Below are 26,744 nucleotides of genomic sequence, written 5' to 3'. Positions count from 1 at the left end.
TGCGTCATTGTGACGGACGGCTATTTAATTAATGTGTTTAATTACTGGTAAAAGACTTCGGAGATTCCCATAAACCACGTGACAACATTTTGAGGTGACGTCAGGGGTTACGCGCAGCTCCTGACCCACTCCTCCGATCTGCAGCGCTCGCCATTCCTGTGCGCAACCATATTTCGGCGGATACTTTATTAATAAATATATGTGTTTATAAGAAATTGGCACGGTCGACGAACTGCGGAAGTAAACGGTAAGCATCTCGGTTGTTTATGAGTAAACACCTTGTTTTATAGAATGATTGCTGAAGGGAATGACTCGTTATAAAACAAGCTTCTTTGCGACACTGGCGACGCCGTTGGGCTTCACACTGGGTTGGTTAGCAACGCATAACGGGGTTGCCTGTCAATGAGTTATCAAGCTATTTAGCAAAATAGAAGGTGATATATAACAAATTTGTTGGAAGAATTAGCTATTATCTGTATGCTAGTACTGACACAACGTTTCAAAAAGTCAATTGGGCATCTATGTCTTTGTTCTTGTCTACCGAGCGAATTGCTAGCGTCGGTCCGTCCCTGGGTGGCTGGGGTGCGGTATGGGGGGCTCAATATCAATCATAACAAGACCCATATCTTTTGCCAAATGTATTTGTGCATCCATTTTCTGTCTCACTCGCTGTTGTTTCTGTTTCGAAATATATCAGGCCGGATATTGATGTTAACCAGTCCAGATATATCTCTCCGCAGAGGCCTAGCAGGTGTGCTAGAATGGACGGGGACCTGGTTAGGCAACAGTTTATTATGGGCCTTTTTTGTGTGCTATTCAAAAAAAGGGTTGCAGTTTAACTGACCACACTGCAAATGTAGCATGATTTAAGCATGATTTAAATTTATCGAATCACCGAATAAGTAAAGAAACCTTCAAATCATAAGTAAAAATGCATATCAATTGATTGTATCATATAGAAAAATGTCATGTTGAACCTTACGACATTCATGAGCATTATATAATAATAGTTATGTCACTTGTTTGTTCCTTGTTTACAATATATCATAACGTGAGTGTAGTGGACCCCCCCCCCAAAAAAATAAAGTCTGCCTAGTGTAATCTATCCATTCCATCTGGCTCTGCTATACTGATATATTCTTCACTAATGAATTGAAAGATCTCTTTACTAGACTGAATGTTTCGGCTGTCAATAAGCTGAAACCAATGTGGATACTGCACATACGCTAGTAACCAAGCCATGGTGATCCTGTATCTTTGTACTGCGCGCTGTGGTAAGGTGATCCTAGCTAACTTGTTTTTTTGTTGTGGCCGCCTGTGGGCTGAGACGGGCTGTCTCGTCGTTGGGACATGGCTGCTGACCTGCCAGCACGGGGTCTGGGTTCTGCCGGACTGCCGCAGTCGCTGGCCAAAAACAGTTAAGAGTACCATGTTCTAAGGCCCCATGTTAAGATTGGTCCAATGCTACGACCAGAGAGATGCCCCTTAGTATCCATTTGATATTCTATACATATCTGATTATTTAATAATCACATGGAGGGTGTTATGTTCTTTCACATTTGACCTATGTTTATAATACTGTTGCTTATACAGAGTCTGATGATACAGAGTCTGTGAATTACTTCTTGCTTTATAATAAATTAAGGTGGCATTGAGGATCAAGAACAAGTCTTCTGGGCGAAGCAGAGATGTCTCTGCTAACATGTTGTGTAGAAGGCTTAGCCAGAAGGAGTAGAAATAGACAATATTTGCATTTAAAACATAGCGTTGCAACAAAAACACCAGCCAACTAAAAGCTCTTGGTCCTGTGACATTAGAATAACAACAACGCACGCAGCCTTAAAACCACCTTGACCTTTTACTACGGTCTTGTATAAAGGCATCAATGTATTGAGCAATGGATTCCAATCAGCTCATGTCCAGCTCTTCACATCTAGTGAGGAAAGGGACAAGCTATGACACATGCTGTTTTTTCTGCTCTTCTTTTCTAGAGATTGCTTTCCCAAGCCAAATCAGGAGTTTTTGGTTACAGTTCTGAGGCAGTATGTCCAGACACTAGTGATAGCTTGGATGCCTGTTTTGACATTGTTGTTCTTGTTTATAAAGCCTATTTGGTTGTCCCACCCATAAGCAGCACAGAGACTTTCTCGAAAAAATTGGGAGCTATTATCTATTCAAATGATTTTGTATGTGAGCCATTTTTGTGATAAATATTGGCTGTGACTGCAGTTCAATCTCTGGCAATGGCGGCATCGATGTGCTTCTACTATAGAAGTGAAAACACTGCCAAAGGGTTTAATTTTGGTATCAACCATGAGATGTCTCTCTTTAAGTATGCATGTCTATTTTATATGATTGTTATCATAGTATATGTTATAGTGTCCACCGACTAGGCGCTCACTGTATTCAGAGGAAAAAATAAATGTTGTCAAAATATGAGGAGGCTGAGCTGTTGTGATTTATCTCCTGACCTGACTGAGTGGGTTTTGCAACTAGTGTATACAATTAGGGCATATAGCTTTAGCAAGTCAACCATTGAAGGAATATTACAGCCTAAACATATAAATTGCTATTGGTGATGCACAACGCAGCGAAGGTCGTGTTTTATTGTTTGTATATTTCACTTTGCTGTGGCTGAACTTGATTTATCTAGATGCTACTATGTCACACAGAGACAAAGTTACTATGGGATTAATTTGGAGTGTATTTCTTCAAATCGCTGTAGCAGCAACTGAACTCTGCATATTACATTTTTTTGATCCTCCTATGGCTAGAAAGACATACATTTTTGCCTTCTTCCTAGTAGGAACAAGGCTCAAACTTAAAGCCTGGTAGACTTTGTGTTTTTCCCCCGAAAGCAAGGGGTTGAAGGAGGATCGAAATCCAGCACGGAAAAACTGCCATTGAGTGTTATAGAATGCACCAATGGGTAAGCTAAAGTTAGCTTTGCCAGGCTACCTCTCCCAGCGGTGTCACCAGCTATCTAAAACCCCCGACCATTGTCACAAAGGGACTGTCGAATTTTCTACCCCAAGTGTTCACCTAGCTCACAGAATTAATAAATTAATATTAATAATCAAGCCTGTTATACATTGTTATAGTCGCTCTAATGCTTTTGATTCACATTTATATGTATATAATTTACAGAATGTTGCCTCATGTTGTTGAAAAGGGGTAGTGTGGGTAATTCTGGGCAATGTAGAGAAATGATGACATCTTAAGTGTTTGAAGCAGCATTATTACTATTGCTTCCAAAAGTGGACCCCTTACTGTTGAGATCACGCAAATGATATTCTCTCTGTGTCTGACAGTGGGTTGAAGTTGCTCATCTTCAAACCTTGCTACCATGACAATCAAGAGTCTAATTATTTTCTGTTGCTCACATGGTTTTAAAGTCACCTGATTCACTCATAGGGTTAGGGTTAATCGGCCCCTTTAGTCTCAGGGGCTGATCACAGACTGGTGCATGTGGGAAATAGATAAGATGAATCCAGGCCTTGTAGAGAAATGATCAACTTACTTTCGCTTTGTCACTTATTTATATATCCAAATAAATGGCTAGAGATTAAGAGGGCACTGATGCAACAGCAGCAAAGAAGGTTAGATACCATTAGGCTACAGCCAGTAGAATGCTACTAGCTCATTTTTAAAACAGCTAGAGCTGTTTTCAACTCTCATTTACAGCTTTAAAGCTATCGCTCAAGTGTTCCGCTCCTATCGCTTTATCGCGCACGTCTAATAAAAAGTGAATGGGCGTTTATCGCTCTAAACACTTTCGAGCTTTTGGTTTGAACATACAGTTAGGCTCTCTAGGCTTTAAACACTTTAGACATTTCCCACATCTTGAACTTTGCAAATGAATATCCCTGACCGATCCTTTGATGGAGAAATACATGATCTCGACAAAGGGCAAAATTGTTGCTGTACTGCTTGTGCAGAGTTCCTCCTTGTTAAACTATTGTTGCTAGGATAGCAGGAAGGGTTCTGTCTCCTCAGAGGACCTATCTGATGTTTTTGAGAACCGATAAAGATAAAGTGTATATGCTGCTGAGTCTGACTATTTGGGACTAGTGCTGCTGTGCTGGCCAGTTATCATCCTTAGCTGTTTTGTCATGGTGATTTCCATGGGAGAGATGGTTTAATAGAGACCTATTTTGGATCCGTTCACCCATTGCAGATTTAGAGGATTGTTACATAATCATTACACTTTCATTCAGTGTGACCTACTAAAGCAGAGCATGAGAGCGGTAAAAGTGCTATTTCAATCTGTAGTGACATAATCATCCTTGTATGGCGGTTTTCTGCACTTCAGCCTGTCGATTTAGCACCCATCAATGCTGATAAATTGATTCACTCAGTGAAGTTTTCATATCATTTGGCAAACCATCATAAACCAGTCATTCTGTTTGCTTCAGCTCTTCATTTGAGCTTCAGTGATTATATGTAGTGATTCGCTCTCCTTCTCTACCACCTGCTAACTGCATCAAAACATGAGTGCGCATCTGTGACGTGACCCATTTCTGAAGCACTTTGAAGCCTCACATGTGGCTGTGTGTTCTCCACCATTTTACCACCAGATAAGGAGTTCCTTGGGAGCCTTATGTATCCAAATATAAAAAGTAAGAGTATCTTGGAGAATTGGTTCAGACAGACTCCCTTACCATACATCAGAAGAACACCAGCAACATATCAACAAGCCCATGCCTTTCGACGTGCACAGCTGGTTCCTGTTTTGAAAGCTCACTCAGATTACAATTAATTTGTTCATCTTTGTAAGGGGAAGCCCAGTAGGACGCTAGTGGCCAAGTGATCTTATGACTGTATGACCAGAAAAACGAGGCAAATCAATAATGCATTTGGTTAACTAAGCACAATCTGGCCCCATGGCAACCTGTCAGAGTTCATTTAGGTCTTCCTTTTACTACACTGTCCTGTAGTGCTTGTCAGAAAGGGTTTATATTTGTATAAGTGGAAGATGAGATACATGTGTGGTGGTAGAATGTATGCATTCATTTTTTTTTATCTTTCGATAACGGCTCACTGTTTTCATTCAAGGTTAGAAATGGCTAAAGAGCAAAATAAATCCATCTCCTATTAAATGGAGGCATTTCATCTTTAGCTGTGTAAATGTGTGCTTGAAGTATATGAAGATCTTTGTTATTTATTATTGTTATTTATTACATTTTAAGTAGAGAAAATCATCTGTTTGGTTATTTGGTAATCCAATAGATGGTTATTTTCTGGTCTTATTAAATAGTAAAACAGTTTGGTAACGAATCAGTAACGACTGTATATAGTTTCTTCTAATTTGCAGCCACAGCGCAAGGTGTGGAGAGACTGGTTGTTTTGTAACAAAGAATAAAAAGCCCCTAATCCCTCCTGTGCCCTATCTTTCCTCGTTCGCACAGATAACCAGCCCGAGACAAGTTAGCGTACCACTACATCATGTCCCAGGATAAGAGTGGCTACCCCGGCATGGGGGAGACCAACCCACTCCACAACGAAGTCTACGGGCCCCCCCAGCCTGGCTTCGGCATGCCCCCTCCCAATTACAACCACGCAACTACCGGAGCCTTTCCTCCAGCAGCTGGGCAGCTGGGATACCCCGTCCAGGGGCAGCCTGGTTACCCACAGGCCGGCTACGGGCAGCCTGATTACCCACAGCCCGGCTACGGGCAGCCTGGTTACCCACAGGCCGGCTACGCGCCACAAGGCTACCCACAGCCAGGCCCTGGGTTTGTCCCAGATGCCCAGGTGCCCTACGCAGAGGGCTCTTCCCTACCGTACCAGAACAGCCCCCAACAGCCGCTAACTCACTCGGGTGGTAAGTAGACGGCCTTCCGTAGGTCTTCTTGTCGACAATTTGGTTAGATATTGTCGACAAGAAGAGGTCCTGACTCACTGGTCATAAAAGATCCCAGGACACTTATCGCAAAGAGTAGGGGTTTCCCCGGTGTCCTGGCCCAACCAGGCTCATTCAATCTGGCCCCCCTAATAATCCTCCTGTACAATTGGCTGACTCATCAATTCCCTCACTCTCCACCTCAAGCTGGTGTTTGGTGGGCGTTCAGCCGCAGATTGGCTGCCGTGCATCACCCAAGTGGGTGCTACACACTGGTGGTGGTGAGTTAGGTCCCCCCCTTCTGTAAGCGTCTTTGGGTCATTGAAAAGCGCTACATAAATATAATGAATTATTATTATTATTATTATTATTATTATTAGATAACAGGTATTTTCTCGAAAAATATCTCCTAAAACAAGGCAATGGTTAAGAAAACATTATTGTTATGCTCAATTCAGTATTTAGATATTTTTTTGTTTTGTTTTTCTGAAAAATATGTAATAACATAACTATTTTTATCATGTCTGTGCTTATTTGGGGAAGATCCGTCCTCTGTAATAGCGCCAGATTTATCACGGGGTAAATAGCACCCGTCCTGCCGGGAAATGTATTCAAAACTTAACTTGTAACTTAAAAATAACTTTCCGTGTGTGTGTGTGTGTGTGTGTGTGTGTGTGTGTGTGTGTGTGTGTGTGTGTGTGTGTGTGTGTGTGTGTGTGTGTGTGTGTGTGTGTGTGTGTGTGTGTGTGTGTGTGTGTGTACATTTTGATTTATCTGCTATTGGTTTTGCTCTTTGTCTTCAGGACCAATGGGAGTCCCTGTCTACGGGGATGTGCCTCCATCATACTACGACAATGAAGACTTCACCAACTCTGGCTTTGAGGACAAGACCATCCGTCAAGCTTTCATCCGCAAGGTATGATAATGATTGCCATTTTTCTCTTATGAGCCGCAAGCCAATTCCCTATCAAAGTGATCACTTGTGATTAATTACTAACATGCTGCCCTCGTTAAATCATGCAAATGCACATATGCAGTGAAGGGAAGCGCTTCAGAACCTGCCTTTAATCCTGCTGGTTCCCCCTGTCTCCATCTCTGCCAGGTCTTTATGGTCCTCACAGTGCAGCTGACGGTCACATTCTCCTTTGTGGCCGTATTTACCTTCGTCGACGAAGCTAAGCTGTTTGTTCGCCACAACCCCTGGACGTACTATGCGTCGTACGCCGTTTTCGTCGTGTCTCTCATCGTGCTCAGCTGCTGCGGAGACTTCCGCCGCAAGCACCCCTGGAACCTGGTCGCGCTGGTAGGTCCCTGACTCTGTGGAAGCCTGTGTGTGTATATGGCTTTGTTAGAGCAGGGTTCTTAACGAATTGCTGATGTAAATGTAGGATCAAAAAATGATTGTCCTTTTGCTTTAAACCTCTAATACAGGTCTATACATTTTTGCATAAAGAACTTAAGAACGCGTTTTGTTCCTGACATTCTCCTTCTCTTTTTCAGTCCATCTTGACCCTTAGCCTGTCGTACATGGTGGGCATGATCGCAAGCTTCTACAACACGGACACCGTCATCATGGCTGTGGGCATCACTGCTGTGGTCTGCTTCACGGTTGTCGTCTTCTCACTGCAGGTCAGTAGACAAAGAGCCATGTAAAGATAGGATCCGAAGCTACAAGGATGGGGTCATTGATTTATTTTATAGTTCTGTTAATTAAGATGCAATCTATGTTTAACAGTTTAATGTTAAAAGTTGCGTGTGATTTTGATGCAACCAAACTAGCAGAAGCTGCAGAGAAGTCTCCAAATCATTCTCTGTTCACAGAGTCATTCACTCACGCAAACTTTTGGAAAACATGTTAATTTGGATCTGTTAGTAGCCATCTTTGCCCCCTAATCCGGGCTAACTCTTAACTAAAGACATTCTGTTTTTCTCTCTCTTCTCTAACCCTTTCCCCACCACAGAGCAAGTATGACTTCACTTCCTGCCGCGGCGTGCTCTTTGTCTGCCTGATAGTTCTGCTGGTCTTCTCCTTCCTCTGCATCTTCATTCGCAACAGGATCCTTGACATCGTCTATGCATCCTTGGGGGCCCTTCTGTTCACCTGCGTGAGTGTCCTACTCATTTATGGTGCTGCGTTAACCACCAGTGCTTCACTGTGTTTCAAGGGAGCTGAAACCCTAACTGTGCGTTCAAACCAAACGCGAAATTTGTCGCCCGTTCGCGTTGTCGCTGAAGTTTTGTCGCGCCACACATCAAAATCTGTCGCTGTGCAAGTTTTGTCGAATTTGTCGCGCCACAACAAGATAACCACCATTGCAAGTCTTAACCTTTTGTGGAAGAGGGAGAGATGTCGGAGGACCCGACGCAGTATATTCATAATATTGTAATGACCACGGAAGAGGCAGTGAATGAAGTATTGAATAGACAGAGATTTTTTAGATAGGCCTACCTAATAAACCGTTGGAACACACAAGACCGGAAACATAGCAACGCCGGTAAACAAACCCCGAGAAGCCCAATCCCTATGAGAGCTCCCCGCGCTACGGCCATCCGGAGGCGCACAGAGCTTTTGGCCGTGATATTATGTATACAAATATTATATTATATACTATTATATTATATATAGAGCTCCGGGAGTCGCAAACGGCAACATTGACTTTCTCCTCCATGCTGCAGTCACCCCGGACTGCACTGCACTGAGTTTGACGGTTGAACGCTGATTGGCTGTTACGTTACACATGTGACTCAGTGGCCACGGTGTTGAACGCTGATTGGCTGTCATCACGCGAAATTCGCGTCAAAGTTGAAATATTTCAACTCGAGCGAATTTGTTGCGCCACAAATCCTCGTGAACTTGCTTGACTGTGCACGGCGAAAGTGTGGCGCGACAAATCAAAACGGTTTTCTCTCGCAAAGAATTCGCACGATACGCGTCTATACGTTCACTTTGTATGGGATCCTGTCGCCCCGTCGCGTTTGGTGTGAACGCACAGTAATACAATGTCATTTCATGTCTCTGGTTTTTTTTTCAACGGTTTTGGATACATAAAAGATCTCTTCCACTTTCACTAACATAACATTTTCTGCCGCAGTTCCTGGCTGTGGACACCCAGCTGCTTCTAGGTAATAAGAAGATGGCTCTGAGCCCAGAGGAGTACATTTTCGCAGCCCTCAACCTTTACACAGACATCATCAACATCTTCCTCTACATCCTGGCTATCGTGGGACGCTCCCGTGATTGAGAGTGCCCAATTAGTGGGAATATCTGAAGGAAGTGGGAAAGTGGGTTTCCGCAACAGTGAATGACGCTATTATGCCCGATCTCTTTAACACCGGTTTGTTGTATGTTTTGTCGGTTTTCTCCACATTTATTTTCACTCCTTGAAGCTGATATATTGGGCTGATGCAGCCTTTTATGAATGCAGATGTAAAAGCAGTAATACCTGACAAATGTAACAGGCCACTATGATACCTGCTGTACCACTAGCTGTCTCCTGTTTTATTAATACAACTAGGGAACTTCGATACACACACACACACACACACACACACACACACACACACACACACACACACACACACACACACACACACACACACACACACACACACACACACACACACACACCCTGTATATGTGTGTGTGTATATATAATGTGTGTGGCACTGCAGTTGGAGAGAATCCCATGCACACTAGCCTTGACTGGAAAGGAGCTATTGCTAAAGATACATCTTCCCAAATTAATCCCGTTAAGGTAAAGTTAGTGCATGGCAATGTTAAACACATCTGAAATTGTGTTCTGATTGTCTCGATTCTCCCGGGGCTTGCCTTTCCTAGTCTGCTTGTTAGGTAGCTGTAAATAGTCCAACTGTGTAACTATATGATGCCAATGTCCCTAACACGGTTTTCTGCTGAATGAGTCTCAAGGCTTATGGTGCTTGGCAGCTTGCATTCTGAGACCGCAACTTGTCTTCACCTAGTAAAGAGACAGAACTCATCTGGAAGTTAAAGGAGGAAGTTTAGTTTTTGATGTCTTCATTCACAAACATTTTGTCACAGTACACATGTCCTTCCAGAGAAGAGAAGTGTGTCGCTCGAAAGTTCATTCCTTTAAATATAATTAGACTAGGCTGTTTTTATAAATTATTTTTAATATATTGTTTGCTCTTCCTTGCTAACTTATTTGGTGTTAAATTGTATAGTAAAATGGAGTGCTGTAATTTTCCCTTACAAGTAATGTGAAATATTGGAAGTATTGATATTAATACCAGCCTAGTGCATATATAGGTCACTTGTCAATTCAAAAACCTAATTGAGGGATATGTTGGAATTACTCTTAACAACTATTTATTGAGATAGAAGAAAGAGATATTCACTGGAAGAATAACCTCAGCAAAATGAAACTAATTGCCCAATTTTGAAGAGTTTGTTTCTACAAATGTTAGGTCATTTTACGACCTGTGGAGTTAAGCATGTCAATACTTAAAATTGAATGGCTAAAAGATATTGATCATTGAGAATAAGTATGCTTAATTCTTAACATGAATGGTATAATAAAGATTTATTTTAAAAAGTCTTGGGTTTTTTCTAGCTGTTGCATGAACCTTTCATCATATTTGCACGTGCTAATGCACATTTATGATTATTTTGGAAGGGGAATCGTATTTGAGAATTATTGCTGAGAGGCCTGTATATTTTTAACTTGTGTTTCCAATCGTGTGTATATACAACTTCTTAGTGCTTTGACGTGTATAGTACTTTGGAGCTTGGTAGGGTCTGTATATTTGCAACAGAACTAAAATTGTATTCCTCTACAATGCTGTTTGCTTTACATTAAAAGACAAACAATCATACGTCTCATGTATGCTCTTTTTGGTTTTCTTTTTTTGCTGAAACATTAGAATATGTTAACGTGTGCATCTGTTTCTTTGCGTGACTTACGTTTTTATAAGGTTTATATAGGTCTATTATTGCTAGTAATAATAATAATAATAATAATAATAAAAAAAAAAAAGGCTTTTGCCTTTGCCTTTTACACGATTGCCCAACGTCTATAAACATGCCTAGGAACAGTTACTTCGAGTATTCGTCGGTCCTTGATCAGCGTCAACTGAAAGGTGACGTCATGGCGTGGTTCTTTGGCGCCAGCTGACCCCACACGTGACACGAGCAAATTTGAGGACTCATTTTTTAAATGTTTACCGTTTAAAGATTTCAAAAACACTCTGTCCCGAAGCACGTTTCTTCGATAATCGGTGCGATAACTAGTATCTTTGGTAAGTCCGACCTGTTTTTATTGTTAAACGTAATGGATATATATTTTAATAAGTAACATAATGTTACTAGATAAATTAAATAATAACGTCGTCGTTTTATAATGCGTTTCAATTAGCATTACGCCCCCCCAAGTGATTTTATTGATACCATTTTCCCTTTGAGTACTAATTCAGTTTTTCCATAGTTTACAAAGGACGCAGAGATATGGAAGAACTCAAATTTGAACAGCTGATGGTCAAGCTGAGAAAACATCAGGAGGGTATGGCAGAGGCACCTCGCCTTGGTATTAAACTAGGCAATAAGACACATTATACAATACAGCAAGACATGCTCGTTCAACTTTATCCTTCTTTTAAGCGTGTGTCCCTGTATTGGATATTAACGAAAACTCGTCGTTTGTTTATAAATCAACCACGTCTCTTAATAAAAGTGATAAAACGATCTAACGACGGTACGCGTTACTAGGGGTATAAAGGGGCGGGACTTTCAGTCACATGGTTTAAGCGGCGTGAAGCGAGAGAGAGAGAGAGAGGACTTCTGAAAGATCTATATCCGTCTGGGTTGTTTCTGACATTGCTATTGGAAATACTTCTAAAAAAATCTCCATGTATATTATTCTTGTTGTTGTTCTTTATCCGGTCCGGTTCTATTTCTTCTCCCTCCGGTGACTCTTTACGTGTATACACATAGGAAGCAGGATAACGGAAATAGCGTTGGGGTAGACCGGGAAAACGCCACAATTCATGACCCTCTTTCAGCCTATATGCGTCAACCTCGTCAGTGTCCTTTCCAGGATGTTTGTCATATCTTCTCCCGTATGCTTTTTTTTACAAATACACACAGAGGAGCGTATCATTTCAGCCAAAGTTAACATCCAGCAATTAAACATTACTACATCATTGTGCTGTATATTTTTTTACCTCATAACCAGGCGTTTTTAGCTAGTATAATTTTGAGTTGTTTTAAGGCAGGGCGCAGCCAACCAATGCCAACGACACTTTTTGCTCGCAAAGCCTTTTGGGTAACATTTGAAAATGTTTAAAAGTAATTCATCAATAATTTCAGTAATATTTATTCCACAGTTATACGTCATGTTTTGCATTGCTGTAAACAGGATAATTCTATATATATATTTTTTTAATTAAATAGTAGCACCATGATGTAGATAGTGTTACCCGAGGGTGACTTCAGTTCTGACATCGTTGCTACGGTATCATTGGTGAGGTACATCCTTACCTGTTTTTCTCTTCAAGAGAATTACAGAATATGATGAGCGGAGATCTAATGAGATATGATTATATCTCCATCCTGGCTGGGCGCAACAACCCTCCAGGACCGTTCTGATTTGATGTGTGTTGAAAGTTAAAATCCTTGTTAAGTTCTTTATACTGTATACTTATCTGAGCAGAAAAACTGGTCCTTGACGGAGACGTCGCCGAATCCCTCTCAGTTCATGATGCCTTGTTAGAAGAACTGGCGAATTGTGAGATACTTTCTTTTTGAGACCCTTCAGACATTATATATGAAGACTGCTGTTAAAGTTAGCCACTGTTGAAAATGGGTTTTATTTTCATTACAGTACGAACTGAAGCTTACCAACTCAAAGCTACGCACCGAGACAAAAAAGGTGTTCCGTATGCATCCTTCTCATATATGCAATGCCTATTTTGTGAAATGAAAAGGATCCTCTTAATTCCTGCATATTTATGACACCCGAAATTAAAAAAGAGTTTATTATAAATGGTTTTGTAATCATGTTTTGTTAAAGAGTCATGCAGGGTTCTGCAGTTCCAATGCAGAGAGTCAGAGCAGGAATCCGCTAGGTGAGATTGGCAGCAGTCTACGAAAATGGCAAATAAATAAGGCGTGTGTGCATTCGGCGAAAGAACCCAACTCATGGATTGTGTGTTTATGATGTGAAACGCTAGATGGCAGTAAATTACAGAAACATGTAGCCATGTAGGGCACAACTTATGAGATAGCTAGTTAAGTATTCAGTTAAGAATCTTAAGTCATTTCGTCGGGTCCCAGTAAACAATATCTCTAAATGTGTGGTTATTACGTCTAGATTATGAAATAAAATGATGTCTACAGAAAAAATAAATATATATCTATATATTTTTTTATACTATGCCCATACACAATAAAATGCATGGTAGGTGAATATCAACTTTATGCTAACTTCTTGGTGCATAGCATGCTTGAATAACCCTCCATACCCTATACATTTCTGATGTGTGAAGTGTCTGTTTGCAGACAATTGCAGCTCAACAGGCAAAGCGAGGAGACGTTAGAACAGTACAGATGCCAGATCCAGGAATTAAAGTTGAAGCACAGAAAGCTGCGGTAACTAGAGCACATTATTTGTGATTCAGAAAGTCTCACTGCAGATAGATGTGACTATTCTGTCTCACCCCGATTGAGCCATTGAACTTATGTTGACGTTGACTTTCAAGTAAAACTTATTATAACCACCCGACCTGTAGCTGTTGTTTATTTTTATATTTGTATATTTATAATCGTACATGTTTTCTTCATGCAGGATGAAGTTTGAAAACCAACTCAATCAACTCATAGAGCAGCACAAAAATCTACTAACTATATTTGTAGGTTTGCGTTTCACTGAGGAGATTTTAAAGAAATGTTGTTTTGTATTACACTCCTTTAAGCCTTATCCTTTCTCCTCAGACCCCAGAGAGACTTCCATCTGAAATAGAAAGCGCTCAGAATTCAAAATGCCAGTTATTAGCCACTGGTAAGTATCTTCCAATGTGTGTATGTCATTGGGGTCTCTTTAGTTAAGGTGTATTCCATCAAATGTGTTCATTAATAGGTTTTGCTCTATACTTTTAGAAATTCTTAAGGTGGCACAGTTAAATATCCTAGAAGAGGAAGTCTAGAAGAGGTAAAGTGGAAGAGGGAGCCAGGAGGAGTGATCTCAAGTTATATACAGAAAATCATTTGAAACATTAACAATTGTTATCCTCAATTGTAATGAGCGGTTATTTGTCAAGTTAACTGAAAGGGTTTTGTTATAAACCACTCCTTATTTCAAATTGGATCCCGTATGTATGTGTATGAACAAGGAATTGTATCCACATTCAATTACTGCTTAATTCATAGTGATCCTTACATAACTGTTGTATTTGTCGGTTTCAGTTCATACGTGTGCAGAAAAACAACTTAATATCAGTGTAATATTGTGAAATTAAATAAATGGTTCAGAATATATTGAATATAATAAGGATTGTTTTCATGCTTCATTAAAGGCTTCCACCAGAAAATGCCTTTGTAATTACTTGGCCATTTTGGCTATGTGGCATTAGGAACTATGTAGTTCTACGTGATAGTCAGATTAGTTCTGTTAACAGTGACGACATGTCATTAAGGAGGAGTATAGGCCTATCTTATCTGTTATTCGCTAAGAGAGAACTTTGATAACAACTCCTTCGTTTATGGGAGTAAAAACAGGATCCATTCTGACTTCTTAGTTCAAACCATTTAGTGCTTTACATTTCTAGATGGAAGATTGTGTTTACTTATCTCAATAACTTCTCACAGGTATTCTACCTTCTAGTTCTGAACCTAATGAGCGGAAAATATTGAATCTGGGCCAGATCAATCACAGATTAAAGTACTTTGATGAATCATGCAGTATCCTTCCCATTCGGTCGAGTGTAGAAAAATCATCAGGCCCAAATCATCAACGTTGACAGACCTTAGTACCATGAGCTTCCTATTTTTACGTTAATATCACGTATGTTGTGCTGTTACCAGTGTGCATAACACCCAGTGCTAATCGGGTTGGAATTGATCATTCCAAATGGGTCCTGGTAGGTTGTGGCGCCAGGCCTGGACGGAGATGTCATCACGTCTCACGAGAGCTCTTGAACAAGGTTTGATGGAGTTCACTCGATACTTGTTCAAAAATATGCAGTTGATAAAGACTCTTGATCGCTTGCTAATTCCACAACCAAAATCTCATATTAGGAGAATTTAATCACTCAGAATTGAGCGTATCAGTGCATCAACGAAAGCACACACATATCTTGTGGACTCATTAACAGAGAAAACACTTATTTGTTTCACACATTCGTATTCACACCACCTCCATCCCCACCACCACCTGCTCAGCCTACTGCCCTCTGGTACGAGGTACAACGAAGAAGAGCACAACCAACAGACTGAACAACAGCTCTTCCCTTGGGCAATCGGGGCACTTAACACTTATAAAACATTCAACATACACACATATACCTCACTTTATATAAAGTGCAGTATGCTTATGGCCTTTTATATTTTATTTTTATCATTTACCTCGCCTGTCCTTGTCTTGTTCTAAAAAATGTTCTTGCTATTTCTGCCTTGTTTTTTAGAATTGAACTTAAATTGCCTGTTTGGTTTTTGTGTGTTTAATGCACCTTAAGTTGGCACTCCCAATTTTGTTGTATAGGCGACTGTACAATGACAATAAAGGCTATCTTATCTCATCTTATAGTCAGAACAGAAACCTGGATAGTTGTTACGCTCAGCCAGTAAGAAGATATAATCATATCTCATAAGATCTCCAATCATCATGTTTTCAAGTTCTCTATGAGAGAACAACAGGTAAGGAAACACCTCACTAATGATACCTTCCTACTGTTGTCAGAACATACTTGTCTGTTACGTAGGACCAGGTGCGTTTCTAGGTTTATTAACACAGTTGGACTATTTACAGCTACCTAACAAGCAGACTAGGAAAGGCAAGCCCCGGGAGGATCGAGACAATCAGAACACAATTTCAGAAAAGTCATTAATGAATCATTTCAGTAATATTTATTCCACAGTTATGCGTCATGTTTTGCATTGCTGTAAACAGGATAATTCTATATATTTTTTATTTTTATTAAATAGTAGCACCATGATGTAGATAGTGTTACCCGAGGGTCAAGTCAGTTCTGACATCGTTGCTACGGTATCATTGGTGAGGTACATCCTTACCTGTTTTTCTCTTCAAGAGAATTACAGAATATGATGAGCGGAGATCTAATGAGATATGATTATATCTCCATCCTGGCTGGGCGCAACAACCCTCCAGGACCGTTCTGATTTGATGAGTGTTGAAAGTAAAAATCCGTGTTAAATTCTTTATGCCTTATACTTATCTGAGCAGAAAAACTGGTCCTTGACGGAGACGTCACCGAATCCCTCTCAGTTCATGATGTCTTGTTGAAAGAACTGGTAAATTGTGAGATACTTTCTTCTTGAGACCCTTCAGATATTATATATAAAGACTGCTGTTAAAATTAGCCACTGTTGAAAATTGGTTTTATTTTCATTACAGTACGAACTGAAGCTTACCAACTCAAAGCTACGCACCGAGACAAAAAAGGTGTTCCGTATGCATCATTCTCATATGCAATGCCTATTTTGTGAAATGAAGAGGATCCTCTTAATTCCTGCATATTTATGACACCCGAAATTAAAAAAGAGTTTATTATAAATGGTTTTGTAATCATGTTTTGTTAAAGAGTCATGCAGGGTTCTGCAGTTCCAATGCAGAGGGTCAGAGCAGGAATCCGCTAGGTGAGATTGGTAGCAGTCTACAAAAATGGCAAATAAATAAGGCGTGTGTGCATTCGGCGAAAGAACCCAACTCATAGATTGTGTGTTTATGATGTGAAACGCTAGATGGCAGTAAATTACAGAAACATGTAGCCATGTAGGGCACAACTTATGAGATAGCTAGTTAAGTATTCAGTTAAGAATCTTAATTCATTTCGTCGTGTCCCAGTAAACAATATCTCTAAATGTGTGGTTATTACGTCTAGATTATGAAATAAAATGATGTCTACAGAAAAAATAAATATATATCTATATATTTTTGTATACTATGCCCATACACAATAAAATTCATGGTAGATGAATATCAACTTTATGCTAACTTCTTGGTGCATAGCATGCTTGAATAACCCTCCATACCCTATACATTTCTGATGTGTGAAGTGTCTGTTTGCAGACAATTGCAGCTCAACAGGCAAAGCGAGGAGACGTTAGAACAGTACAGATGCCAGATCCAGGAAATAAAGTTGAAGCACAGAAAGCTGCGGTAACTAGAGCACATTATTTGTGATTCAGAAAGTCTCACTGCAGATAGATGTGACTATTCTGTCTCACCCCGATTGAGCCATTGAACTTATGTTGACGTTGACTTTCAAGTAAAACTTATTATAACCACCCGACCTGTAGCTGTTGTTTATTTTTATATTTGTATATTTATAATCGTACATGTTTTCTTCATGCAGGAAGAAGTTTGAAAACCAACTCAATCAACTCATAGAGCAGCACAAAAATCTACTAACTATATTTGTAGGTTTGCGTTTCACTGAGGAGATTTTAAAGAAATGTTGTTTTGTATTACACTCCTTTAAGCCTTATCCTTCCTCCTCAGACCCCAGAGAGACTTCCACCTGAAATAGAAAGCGCTCAGAATTCAAAATGCCAGTTATTAGCCACTGGTAAGTATCTTCCAATGTGTGTATGTCATTGGGGTCTCTTTGGTTAAGGTGTATTCCATCACATGTGTTCCTTAATAGGTTTTGCTCTTGTTACGTATTTTAGGAACACAAGCTGTATTTCCCTCACTTAACCAATAGGGGGTAGGACCAAACATATAAGCCATAAATACTACACATAGCCACAAGGGAAAGCAGGACATTACTGAAGGCTGCAATAGATACTTTAGCCACAGAGGGCAGCACCACAGACCACGCGAGGAAAACCGAGGATAACGTCACACCGGTTCCTCTCCAAGTCTTCCGGTCCTCGCTGAGTCCATAAGAAGCCCCCCTGGCCATGAAAACAGATGGAACTCTCCCGGCAGCGATTAGACATACGTGGGTTTGTGGCTAGGATCAGCTAGGAGAACACTCTCGCACGTGCTTAGAACACATCTTCAATCTCTCTTTACTTCAGAGCATCAGTTTACCATACCGTAAATACTTTATACAAATAAAGTCTCTTTAAAGCTATTCCTTTGGATTCGACCCCTCTTTCCATGAAGAACATTGCACTCTATACTTTTAGAAATTCTTAAGGTGGTTATATACAGAAAATCATTTGAAACGTTAACAATTGTTATCCTCAATTGTAATGAGCCGTTATTTGTGAAGTTAACTAAAGGGTTTTGTTATAAACCACTCCTTATTTCAAATTGGATCCCGTATGCATGTGTATGAACAAGGAATTATTCAATAACTGCTTAATTCATAGAGGGATCCTTACATAACTGTTGTATTTGTCGGTTTCAGTTCATACGTGTGCAGAACAACATCTTAATACCAGTGTAATATTGTGAAATTAAATAAATGGTTTAGAATATATTGAATATAATAAGGAATTTTTTCATGCTTCATTAAAGGCTTCCACCAGAAAATCCCTTTGTAATTACTTGGCCATTTTGGCTATGTGGCATTAGGAACTATGTAGTTCTACTTGATAGTCAGATTAGTTCTGTTAACAGTGACGACATGTCATTAGGGAGGAGTAGGCCTATCTTATCTGTTATTCGCTAAGAGAGAATTTCGAAATATGATGAATCACTGTCCCTTGAGCTTTGATAACAAGTCCTTCGTTTATGGGAGTAAAAACAGGATCCATTCTGACTTCTTAGTTCAAACCATTTAGTGCTCTACATTTCTAGATGGAAGATCATGTTTACTTATCTAAATAACTTCTCACAGGTATTCTACCTTCTAGTTCTGAACCTAATGAGCGGAAAATATTGAATCTGGGTCAGATCAATCGCAGATTGATCTGACCCAGTATCCTTCCCATTCGGTCGAGTGTAGAAAAGTCATCAGGCCCAAATCATCAACGTTGACAGACATTAGTACCATGACCTTCCTATTTTTACGTTAATATCACGTATGTGGTGCTGTGACCAGTGTGCATGACACCCAGTGCTAATCGGGTTGGAATTGATCATTCCAAATGGGTCCTGGTAGGTTCTAGCGCCAGGCCTGGAAGGAGATATCATCACATCTCACGAGAGCTCTTGAACAAGGTTTGATGGAGTTCACTCGATACTTGTTAAAAAATATGCAGTTGATAAAGACTCTTGATCGCTTGCTAATTCCACAACCAAATCTCATATTAGGAGAATTTAATCACTCAGAATTGAGCGTACCAGTGCATCAACGAAAGCACACACATATCTTGTGGACTCATTAACAGAGAAAACACTTATTTGTTTCACACATTCGTATTCACACCACCTCCATCCCCATCACCACCTGCTCAGCCTACTGCCCTCTGGTAGGAGGTACAGGAGCCTGAAGAGCACAACCAACAGACTGAACAACAGCTCTTTCCTTGGGCAATCAGGGCACTTAACACTTATAAAACATTAAACATACAAACATATACCTCACTTTATATAAAGTGCAATATGCTTATGGCCTTTTATATTTTATATTTATCATTCACCTCGCCTGTTCTTGTCTTGTTTTTTAGAATTGAACTTAAATTGCCTGTTTGTTTTTTGTATGTGTAATGCACCGTAAGTTGCCACTCCCAATTTTGTTGTATAGGCGACTGTACAATGATTACAATGAATTATCTTATAGTCAGAACAGAAACCTGGATAGTTGTTACGCTCAGCCAGTAAGAAGATATAATCATATCTCATAAGATCTGCAATCATCATGTTCTGAGGTTCTCTATGAGAGAACAATAGGTAAGGATACACCTCACTAATGATACCTTCCTACTGTTGTCAGAACATACTTGTCTGTTACGTAGGACCAGGGGCGTTTCTAGGTTTCATAAACATCCGGGGCTGAGCCCAGAGGGAAAATTAAAACGGCATCTTTTTGTATGCTTTATTGTGCATCCAAAATTTTTCAGAATGCTTTACCTAAATAAACAAAATACGCAGTTTGTTATAGCTTCAAATAGCTGACTGCTGTGCTGCTTATCCCCAAAAAAGTTACATTGGTAAATTTTTAACCACGTCAATTATAAAAAATAATGTGAATTCATTGTATCTTATTTTCTATTGAGGACATTACATTACTAGCATATAGGATATATAACCCATACAAATATTTATATTCCCTCACATTCGTAATGTCAGAATGGAAACCTGAAAAGATGTTACGCTCAGCCCGGAAGGAGACAAAATCATATCTCATAAGTTCCCCGAACAGCATGTTCTGAAGTTCTCCATTAGAGAACCACAGCTAAGGATACACCTGACTAATGATATGTAAATACTGTTGGCACAACATATTTGTCAGTTACGTAGCACTAGATCATGGTGGTATCTAAGGTCGACAATGATAATTTGGCTTCATGACTTTCATAAAAAAATAAATAATTATAAACCGTTTTATAAATATTCCCTCATTCAATGTTTCAGATTTCTGGACATGCCCACAGATAGGTCCATGTTATTGTTATTTACCTATACCAGTCTACCAAAAATAACGTTCAGTTACATAAATTAAATGGTTTAAAGGTCCCATGGCATGCTACTTTATGGATGCTTACATATAGGTGTTAGTGGGCCCTTAATACAGTATTTGAAGACGTTCAAGAAATTCAGCCTTGGTGTGGCCCTGAGCAGCCTGCGGCCATGGTACCATGCGCTCTTTTTACAGTGGATGTATCGCAATGGCGAGGCGCACACAGCTTTTGGCCGTGTTCTGTAAATATTCTAGAACACTCCGGGTGCTCCGGCGGGAGTCCTGGAGCTCCATATCTAAATAATATCACATTATACATCACTATCTACATCATATAATATATATTATCATGGCCGAAAGCTGTGTGTGCCTCCAGACGATATTATGAATCTCAAACGACTGAGTCTTCCACTTCCACCTCAATCTGAAGTAAACTGAACCGCGACATGGAGGAGAAAGGGATTGTTGCCCAAGATTGTTGACAGCGAATGTCTCCCGCCGGAGCCCCGCTGCCCGCTGCGAGCCTCGTGGCGGTGGTGCAGCGGGCTGCGGGGCTCCGGCGGGAGACAACCGCGGGCAACAATCCCTTTTGAGCTCCATGTCGCGGTTCATGTACTTCAGGCATTTAAAGCCAAAGATCCTTTCCGCCAATTCCTTCTCAACCATGGCTGAGATAACCCCCGCTACGAGTATCGTTGTGGTACCAGAGACGTCAGAGAACCTGACGTGTTATGCGCCATAACACCAACAGTAGAACGGTTATCCAAATAACAAAGAAGTGTACAACAGTCGTAGCTCATTGTCTCATTGGCGGGCCAAATTCTCTGGGCGGCCAAAGAAGAGAAGGGGAGGTAACCTTGTCCCTTATGATGATATATGGGGCAAAATCGAAATCGGAGCGTCTGAGCTTTCATTTTTCAAAGGCGGAGCAGGATACCTAGTGCTCCTTTTATACCTAGGGCCCTTCCTAGCCACTGGGGTACCCTAAGCAGGCTAGGGGGACTCAATAATGTTAGAAAACCTCAAAGTGAAATTTTCATGGCATGGGACCTTTAAATATTTAACATTCTCCAAGACTAAATTGATTGACAGGAATCAATGTATTTTCTTTTCAGGTCTTGATAAAAACTAGAGCTGTCAAGCGATTAAAATATTTAATCGTGATTAATCGCATTAGTCGCTTTTTGTCCCATAATTCTTCTCATTTTAATTCTCTTATCAACATGGTGAAGTGCATCGGCTTGCCTTGTGCAAATTATTTTTTATTGATAACAACATTGGCATATACTGATCAAAACAGGACGATACAAAAAAAGAGCCTCTACTGCAATTAAACGACTGCTTTGAACAAATGTCATTTGAACATAGCAGTCAGGCTACTGCTTCTTTGTTTTGAGCAAAATATATATATATATATTTTTTTTTTTTTTGAAATAAAATAATTGCGTTAATCACGCGTTAATTTTTTTAACGCCGTTAAAATTGGTTTGCGTTTACGCCGTTAATAACGCGTTTAACTGACAGCTCTAATAAAAACATATTCACAATGAAATATTCAGAATGGAAACCTGGAAGGTTGTTGGCCACAGTCAGGAAGGAGATATAATCATATCTCATAAGCTATCCAATCATCATGTTCTGAAGTTCCCCATTAGAGAACCACAGGTAAGGTAAGACCTCACTAATAATATGTTCTTAGTGTACAATAGTAAATTTTACGTAGGAGTACCTAGGTCTTGGTGCTACCTTAGGTCACCGATGACTTAAATGTTAGATTAAATTTGATAAGATGTCTTTAACCTCAGGCAATGATGCTGAAGTTGGAAATTAATCTTTTTGGCAAAGGAACAACAATAGCAAATGGATTGATGAGTTCACTATGAATTGTGTATTCACGACATGGTGACTGAGAAACAGAGCAGTCCAAATATAACAGAAGTAACTAATGATATATCACCATCAACTCAGCAGCATTTTACAGATCATTTATAAATCAAAATAGGTCCACGTAGGTTGTGGCACCAGGTCTGGAAGGAGATATCATTACATCTCACGAGAGATCTTGAACCAGGTTTGATGGAGTTCACTCGATGAGTCTGCTCGTTCACAAATATGCAGTTTATAAAGTCTCTTGATCGCCTCCTATTTCCACCAATAAAAACATAAAAACGAAAACTCACGTTGAAAAATATAAACCACTCAAAAGCCTGTCAATTACGAAAGAGATTGGGACTTCATTGTCCGTTTGTTTTGAGGACAGTACACACCTGTGATGTAGGCTGTATTACAGATATATGTATTTGTTTTACATTTTGTTATAGTCAGAAGGGAAACCTGGAGAGTTGTTGCGCTCAGCCAGGAGAAGATATAATCATATCTCATAAGATCTCCAATCATCATGTTCTGAAGTTCTCTTTTAGAGAGCCACAGGTAAGGATAGACCTCACTAATGATATGATCTTGCCGTTGTCAGAACATTTGTTACTTTTACATAGGAGTACCTAGGTCATGGTGCTACCTTAGGTCAACGATGACTTAAATGTTAAATTAAATTTGATGAGATGTCTTTTACCTCAGGCAATGATGCTGAAGTTTGAAATAAATCTTTTTGGCAAAGGAACAACAATAACAAATGGATTGATGAGTTCACTACAAATTGTGTATTCACGACATGGTGACTGAGAAACAGAGCAGTCCAAATCTAACAGAAGTAACTAATGATATATCACCATCAACTCAGCAGCATTTTACAGATCAATTATAAATCAAAATAGGTCCACGTAGGCAGGGGCGGGCCGTACTATTAGGCAAACCAGGCATTTGCCTGGAGCCCCGGGCCCCATAGAAGGTTTTTGGGGCCCCCAAATTTTTTATTTATTTATTTATTTTTTTCCTTTATTTTTCACGATAAAACATTAAGAACAGTTTCTTATTTACAATATTGATCTGGTCAAGAGGGCCCCAATGCATATATTTTGTCCCCATATTTATTATTTTTTATAAAAATCTCTTCACAATAGTAGCATCGGGATGTCTAATTATTACTCATGTTTTGACGATCTTTCCGTGTGCACCCCCCTTCAGTCTGCACTACATGGACTATTCCATGTTACGCGCATCACGCTCATCATGCGTATGCGGTAATTATGTCAAATTCAAAACAGTAAGCCGTAAGAGAGAGAGAGAGAGAGAAATCGAGTGAGACATAAATCGAGTGAAACATGAAGCGATCGTACGAAAGCGGGTCACATAAAAAGAAAGACCAAAGGCAGGACTTTCTTTCAAAGCTGCCAAAGCTATCAAGCTGTTTTACAGCCACCGCAGTGGCAGCGGGACCGTCGGCGGATCAAGAGCAGCCGTCAACGTCGTTTGCTGTCACGTTACTGCTCCTTTCATTCCAAGTGGCTCTGGCTCAGCCAGCAGCGATGCTAATGACGTGTGTCAACAAACTGACGGAGATGATGCACAACTGTAAGTGAATATTTCTCACTCTCCTTCTTCCACTTTGGTTATTGAAATTGATGACAATAACGATAACAATGACTGCGAGACACATATTCCTGTGGATGACCCAGCACTCTGGCCCAAGCTGCTGTGTCTTGGGCAGGTGCACACATATTCTTGGGGATGACCCAGCACTCTGGCCCAAGGGCCGCAGAATCACAAAAGCATACTATTACATAGTAATGAAAAATGGTGAGAGGGTGAACAGGTCTTGGTTAGTCTACAGTGAAAGTGCAGACCGTGTTTTTTGCTTTTGTTGTTGCCTTTCTGGAAAACAAAAACAACTGAGTGAGGAAGGATTTAAAGACTAGAATAACCTTGCAATGCATCTAATCAACCATGAAAGGTCTGAAGAGCACAGGAAATATAGTGATAGCTGGACGCAGCTATCAGTGGGTTTCCAGTAGTGGTTTCCAGTAGCTCACAGCAGATAGCTGCTGTGAGCTACTGGAAACCCTCAGGTAAATGAGGACTTATGGTTAACAGTCAGTGTAATGTGTCAACATAACTAATCTTATTGTTTTGTATGTTATTCTCAATTTGTAAATAGATAATTAACATTTGCATGAAAGAAGGATAGTGACTTTTGTTCATCCCTTGTATGGAGTATCTCATTATGCGATATAAGGTACTGAGACCGGTAGATGCAGGGGCCCCCAAATGACTGTTCGCCTGGAGCCCCCAAAGGGCTAAGTTCGCCACTGCACGTAGGTTGTGGCACCAGGTCTGGAAGGAGATATCATTACATCTCACGAGAGATCTTGAACCAGGTTTGATGGAGTTCACTCGATGAGTCTGCTCGTTCACAAATATGCAGTTGATAAAGCCTATTGATCGCCTCCTATTTCCACAAATGAAAACTTAAAATGAAAACTCACATTGAAAAATCGTAATCACTCAAAAGCCTGTCATTTACGAAAGAGATTGGGACTTCATCGTCCGTTTGTTTTGAGGACAGTACACACCTGTGATGCAGGCTATATTACAGATATATGTATTTGTTTAACATTTTGTTATAGTCAGAATGGAAACCTGGAGAGTTGTTGCGCTCATCCAGGAGGAGATATAATCATATCTCATAAGATCTCCAATCATCATGTTCTGAAGTTCTCTTTTAAAGAACCACAGGTAAGGATAGACCACACTAATGATATGATCCTACCGTTGTCAGAACATGTGTTACTTTTACGTAGTAGTACCTAGGTCATGGTGCTACCTTAAGTCAACTGATGATTTACCTTCATGATTTAAATGTTAAATTAAATTTGATGAGATTCAAAATGCCAGTTATTAGCCACTGGTAAGTATCTTCCAATGTGTGTATGTCATTGGGGTCTCTTTGGTTAAGGTGTATTCCATCAAATGTGTTCATTAATAGGTTTTGCTCTATACTTTTAGAAATTCTTAAGGTGGCACAGTTAAATATCCTAGAAGAGGAAGTCTAGAAGAGGTAAAGTGGAAGAGGAAGCCAGGAGGAGTGATCTCAAGTTATATACAGAAAATCATTTGAAACATTAACAGATATATGATATATGATATATGTAGATATATGTATTTGTTTAACATTTTGTTATAGTCAGAATGGAAACCTGGAGAGTTGTTGCGCTCAGCCAGGAGGAGATATAATCATATCTCATAAGATCTCCAATCATCATGTTCTGAAGTTCTCTTTTAAAGAACCACAGGTAAGGATAGACCACACTAATGATATGATCCTACCGTTGTCAGAACATGTGTTACTTTTACGTAGTAGTACCTAGGTCATGGTGCTACCTTAAGTCAACTGATGATTTACCTTCATGATTTAAATGTTAAATTAAATTTGATGAGATGTCTTTAACCTCAGCTAATGATGCTGACGTTTGAAATTAATCTTTTTGGCAAAGGAACAACAATAGCAAATGGATTGATGAATTCAGTATAAATTGTGTAATTACGACATGGTGACTGAGAAACAGAGCAGTCCAAATATAACAGAAGTAACTAATGATGTATCACCATCAACTCAGCAGCATTTTACAAATCAATTATAAATCAAAATAGGTCCACGTAGGTTGTGGCACCAGGTCTGGAAGGAGATATCATTAGATCTCACGAGAGATCTTGAACCAGGTTTGATGGAGTTCACTCGATGAGTCTGCTCGTTCACAAATATGCAGTTTATAAAGTCTCTTGATCGCCTCCTATTTCCACCAATAAAAACATAAAAACGAAAACTCACGTTGAAAAATTGAAACCACTCAAAAGCCTGTCAATTACGAAAGAGATTGGGACTTCATTGTCCGTTTGTTTTGAGGACAGTACACACCTGTGATGTAGGCTGTATTACAGATATATGTATTTGTTTTACAGTTTGTTATAGTCAGAATGGAAACCTGGAGAGTTATTGCGCTCAGCCAGGAGGAGATATAATCATATCTCATAAGATCTCCAATCATCATGTTCTGAAGTTCTCTTTTAGAGAGCCACAGGTAAGGATAGACCTCACTAATGATATGTTCCTAATGTTGTCAGAACAATTGTTACTTTTACATAGGAGTACCTAGGTCATGGTGCTACCTTAGGTCAACGATGACTTAAATGTTAAACTAAATTTGATGAGATGTCTTTTACCTCAGGCAATGATGCTGAAGTTTGAAATAAATCTTTTTGGCAAAGGAACAACAATAAC

The 26,744-nt window shown here is 39.9% G+C and overlaps 2 protein-coding genes and 10 non-coding genes across 13 annotated transcripts; 4 read left to right on the top strand and 8 right to left on the bottom strand.

The window, feature by feature from the left end:
* Nucleotides 1-93: 93 nt before the first annotated feature.
* Nucleotides 94-10,696, top strand: grinaa (glutamate receptor, ionotropic, N-methyl D-aspartate-associated protein 1a (glutamate binding)). Its single transcript, XM_030346956.1, has 7 exons — nucleotides 94-247; nucleotides 5,409-5,824; nucleotides 6,646-6,758; nucleotides 6,945-7,145; nucleotides 7,343-7,471; nucleotides 7,804-7,947; nucleotides 8,935-10,696. Exons 2-7 carry the CDS (start codon nucleotides 5,446-5,448, stop codon nucleotides 9,082-9,084), a joined length of 1,116 nt encoding a protein of 371 aa, XP_030202816.1. The 5' UTR covers nucleotides 94-247; nucleotides 5,409-5,445; the 3' UTR covers nucleotides 9,085-10,696.
* Nucleotides 10,697-10,992: 296 nt separating this feature from the next.
* Nucleotides 10,993-16,216, top strand: si:ch211-199g17.9 (SYCE1 domain-containing protein). 2 transcript variants are annotated; one of them, XM_030347111.1, is made up of 9 exons: nucleotides 10,993-11,119; nucleotides 11,305-11,379; nucleotides 12,529-12,603; nucleotides 12,700-12,747; nucleotides 12,889-12,943; nucleotides 13,377-13,466; nucleotides 13,663-13,726; nucleotides 13,809-13,875; nucleotides 14,958-16,216. In XM_030347111.1, exons 2-9 carry the CDS (start codon nucleotides 11,325-11,327, stop codon nucleotides 15,020-15,022), a joined length of 519 nt encoding a protein of 172 aa, XP_030202971.1. In that variant the 5' UTR covers nucleotides 10,993-11,119; nucleotides 11,305-11,324; the 3' UTR covers nucleotides 15,023-16,216. The 2 variants fall into 2 exon arrangements, with proteins under 2 accessions (XP_030202971.1, XP_030202972.1); XM_030347112.1 differs by lacking the exon at nucleotides 14,958-16,216 and adding an exon at nucleotides 13,974-14,703.
* On the top strand, nucleotides 12,334-12,465 carry LOC115536391 (U8 small nucleolar RNA). The gene has a single exon (XR_003974677.1). It is a non-coding gene; the product is annotated as a U8 small nucleolar RNA (small nucleolar RNA).
* LOC115536402 (U8 small nucleolar RNA) lies at nucleotides 15,618-15,751 on the bottom strand. Its single transcript, XR_003974687.1, has one exon. It is a non-coding gene; the product is annotated as a U8 small nucleolar RNA (small nucleolar RNA).
* LOC115536390 (U8 small nucleolar RNA) lies at nucleotides 16,081-16,212 on the top strand. The gene has a single exon (XR_003974676.1). It is a non-coding gene; the product is annotated as a U8 small nucleolar RNA (small nucleolar RNA).
* A 3,512-nt stretch (nucleotides 16,217-19,728) lies between the features above and the next one.
* On the bottom strand, nucleotides 19,729-19,862 carry LOC115536403 (U8 small nucleolar RNA). The gene has a single exon (XR_003974688.1). It is a non-coding gene; the product is annotated as a U8 small nucleolar RNA (small nucleolar RNA).
* A 371-nt stretch (nucleotides 19,863-20,233) lies between these two features.
* Nucleotides 20,234-20,367, bottom strand: LOC115536405 (U8 small nucleolar RNA). The gene has a single exon (XR_003974690.1). It is a non-coding gene; the product is annotated as a U8 small nucleolar RNA (small nucleolar RNA).
* A 1,756-nt stretch (nucleotides 20,368-22,123) lies between these two features.
* LOC115536404 (U8 small nucleolar RNA) lies at nucleotides 22,124-22,257 on the bottom strand. The gene has a single exon (XR_003974689.1). It is a non-coding gene; the product is annotated as a U8 small nucleolar RNA (small nucleolar RNA).
* Nucleotides 22,258-22,889: 632 nt separating this feature from the next.
* LOC115536401 (U8 small nucleolar RNA) lies at nucleotides 22,890-23,022 on the bottom strand. Its single transcript, XR_003974686.1, has one exon. It is a non-coding gene; the product is annotated as a U8 small nucleolar RNA (small nucleolar RNA).
* Nucleotides 23,023-25,091: 2,069 nt separating this feature from the next.
* On the bottom strand, nucleotides 25,092-25,224 carry LOC115536394 (U8 small nucleolar RNA). Its single transcript, XR_003974680.1, has one exon. It is a non-coding gene; the product is annotated as a U8 small nucleolar RNA (small nucleolar RNA).
* Nucleotides 25,225-25,648: 424 nt separating this feature from the next.
* LOC115536395 (U8 small nucleolar RNA) lies at nucleotides 25,649-25,781 on the bottom strand. The gene has a single exon (XR_003974681.1). It is a non-coding gene; the product is annotated as a U8 small nucleolar RNA (small nucleolar RNA).
* A 653-nt stretch (nucleotides 25,782-26,434) lies between these two features.
* Nucleotides 26,435-26,567, bottom strand: LOC115536399 (U8 small nucleolar RNA). The gene has a single exon (XR_003974684.1). It is a non-coding gene; the product is annotated as a U8 small nucleolar RNA (small nucleolar RNA).
* Nucleotides 26,568-26,744: the final 177 nt, after the last annotated feature.

The sequence above is a fragment of the Gadus morhua genome, chromosome 22, assembly GCF_902167405.1.
Source record: "Gadus morhua chromosome 22, gadMor3.0, whole genome shotgun sequence".
NCBI classification, from domain to species: Eukaryota; Metazoa; Chordata; class Actinopteri; order Gadiformes; family Gadidae; genus Gadus; species Gadus morhua.
Note: the sequence above shows the minus strand (reverse complement) of the source record. Positions and strands in the feature narration are given on the sequence as shown.

Coding starts and splice junctions, on each gene's coding strand:
- grinaa (XM_030346956.1), top strand. CDS start 5,446: ATGTCCCAGGATAAGAGTGGCTACCCCGGCATGGGGGAGACCAACCCA. Junction 5,825..6,645: donor GCCGCTAACTCACTCGGGTG/GTAAGTAGACGG, acceptor CTTTGTCTTCAG/GACCAATGGGAGTCCCTGTC. Junction 7,472..7,803: donor TTGTCGTCTTCTCACTGCAG/GTCAGTAGACAA, acceptor TCCCCACCACAG/AGCAAGTATGACTTCACTTC.
- si:ch211-199g17.9 (XM_030347111.1), top strand. CDS start 11,325: ATGGAAGAACTCAAATTTGAACAGCTGATGGTCAAGCTGAGAAAACAT. Junction 12,604..12,699: donor GTTAGAAGAACTGGCGAATT/GTGAGATACTTT, acceptor TTTTCATTACAG/TACGAACTGAAGCTTACCAA. Junction 13,727..13,808: donor AAAATCTACTAACTATATTT/GTAGGTTTGCGT, acceptor CTTTCTCCTCAG/ACCCCAGAGAGACTTCCATC.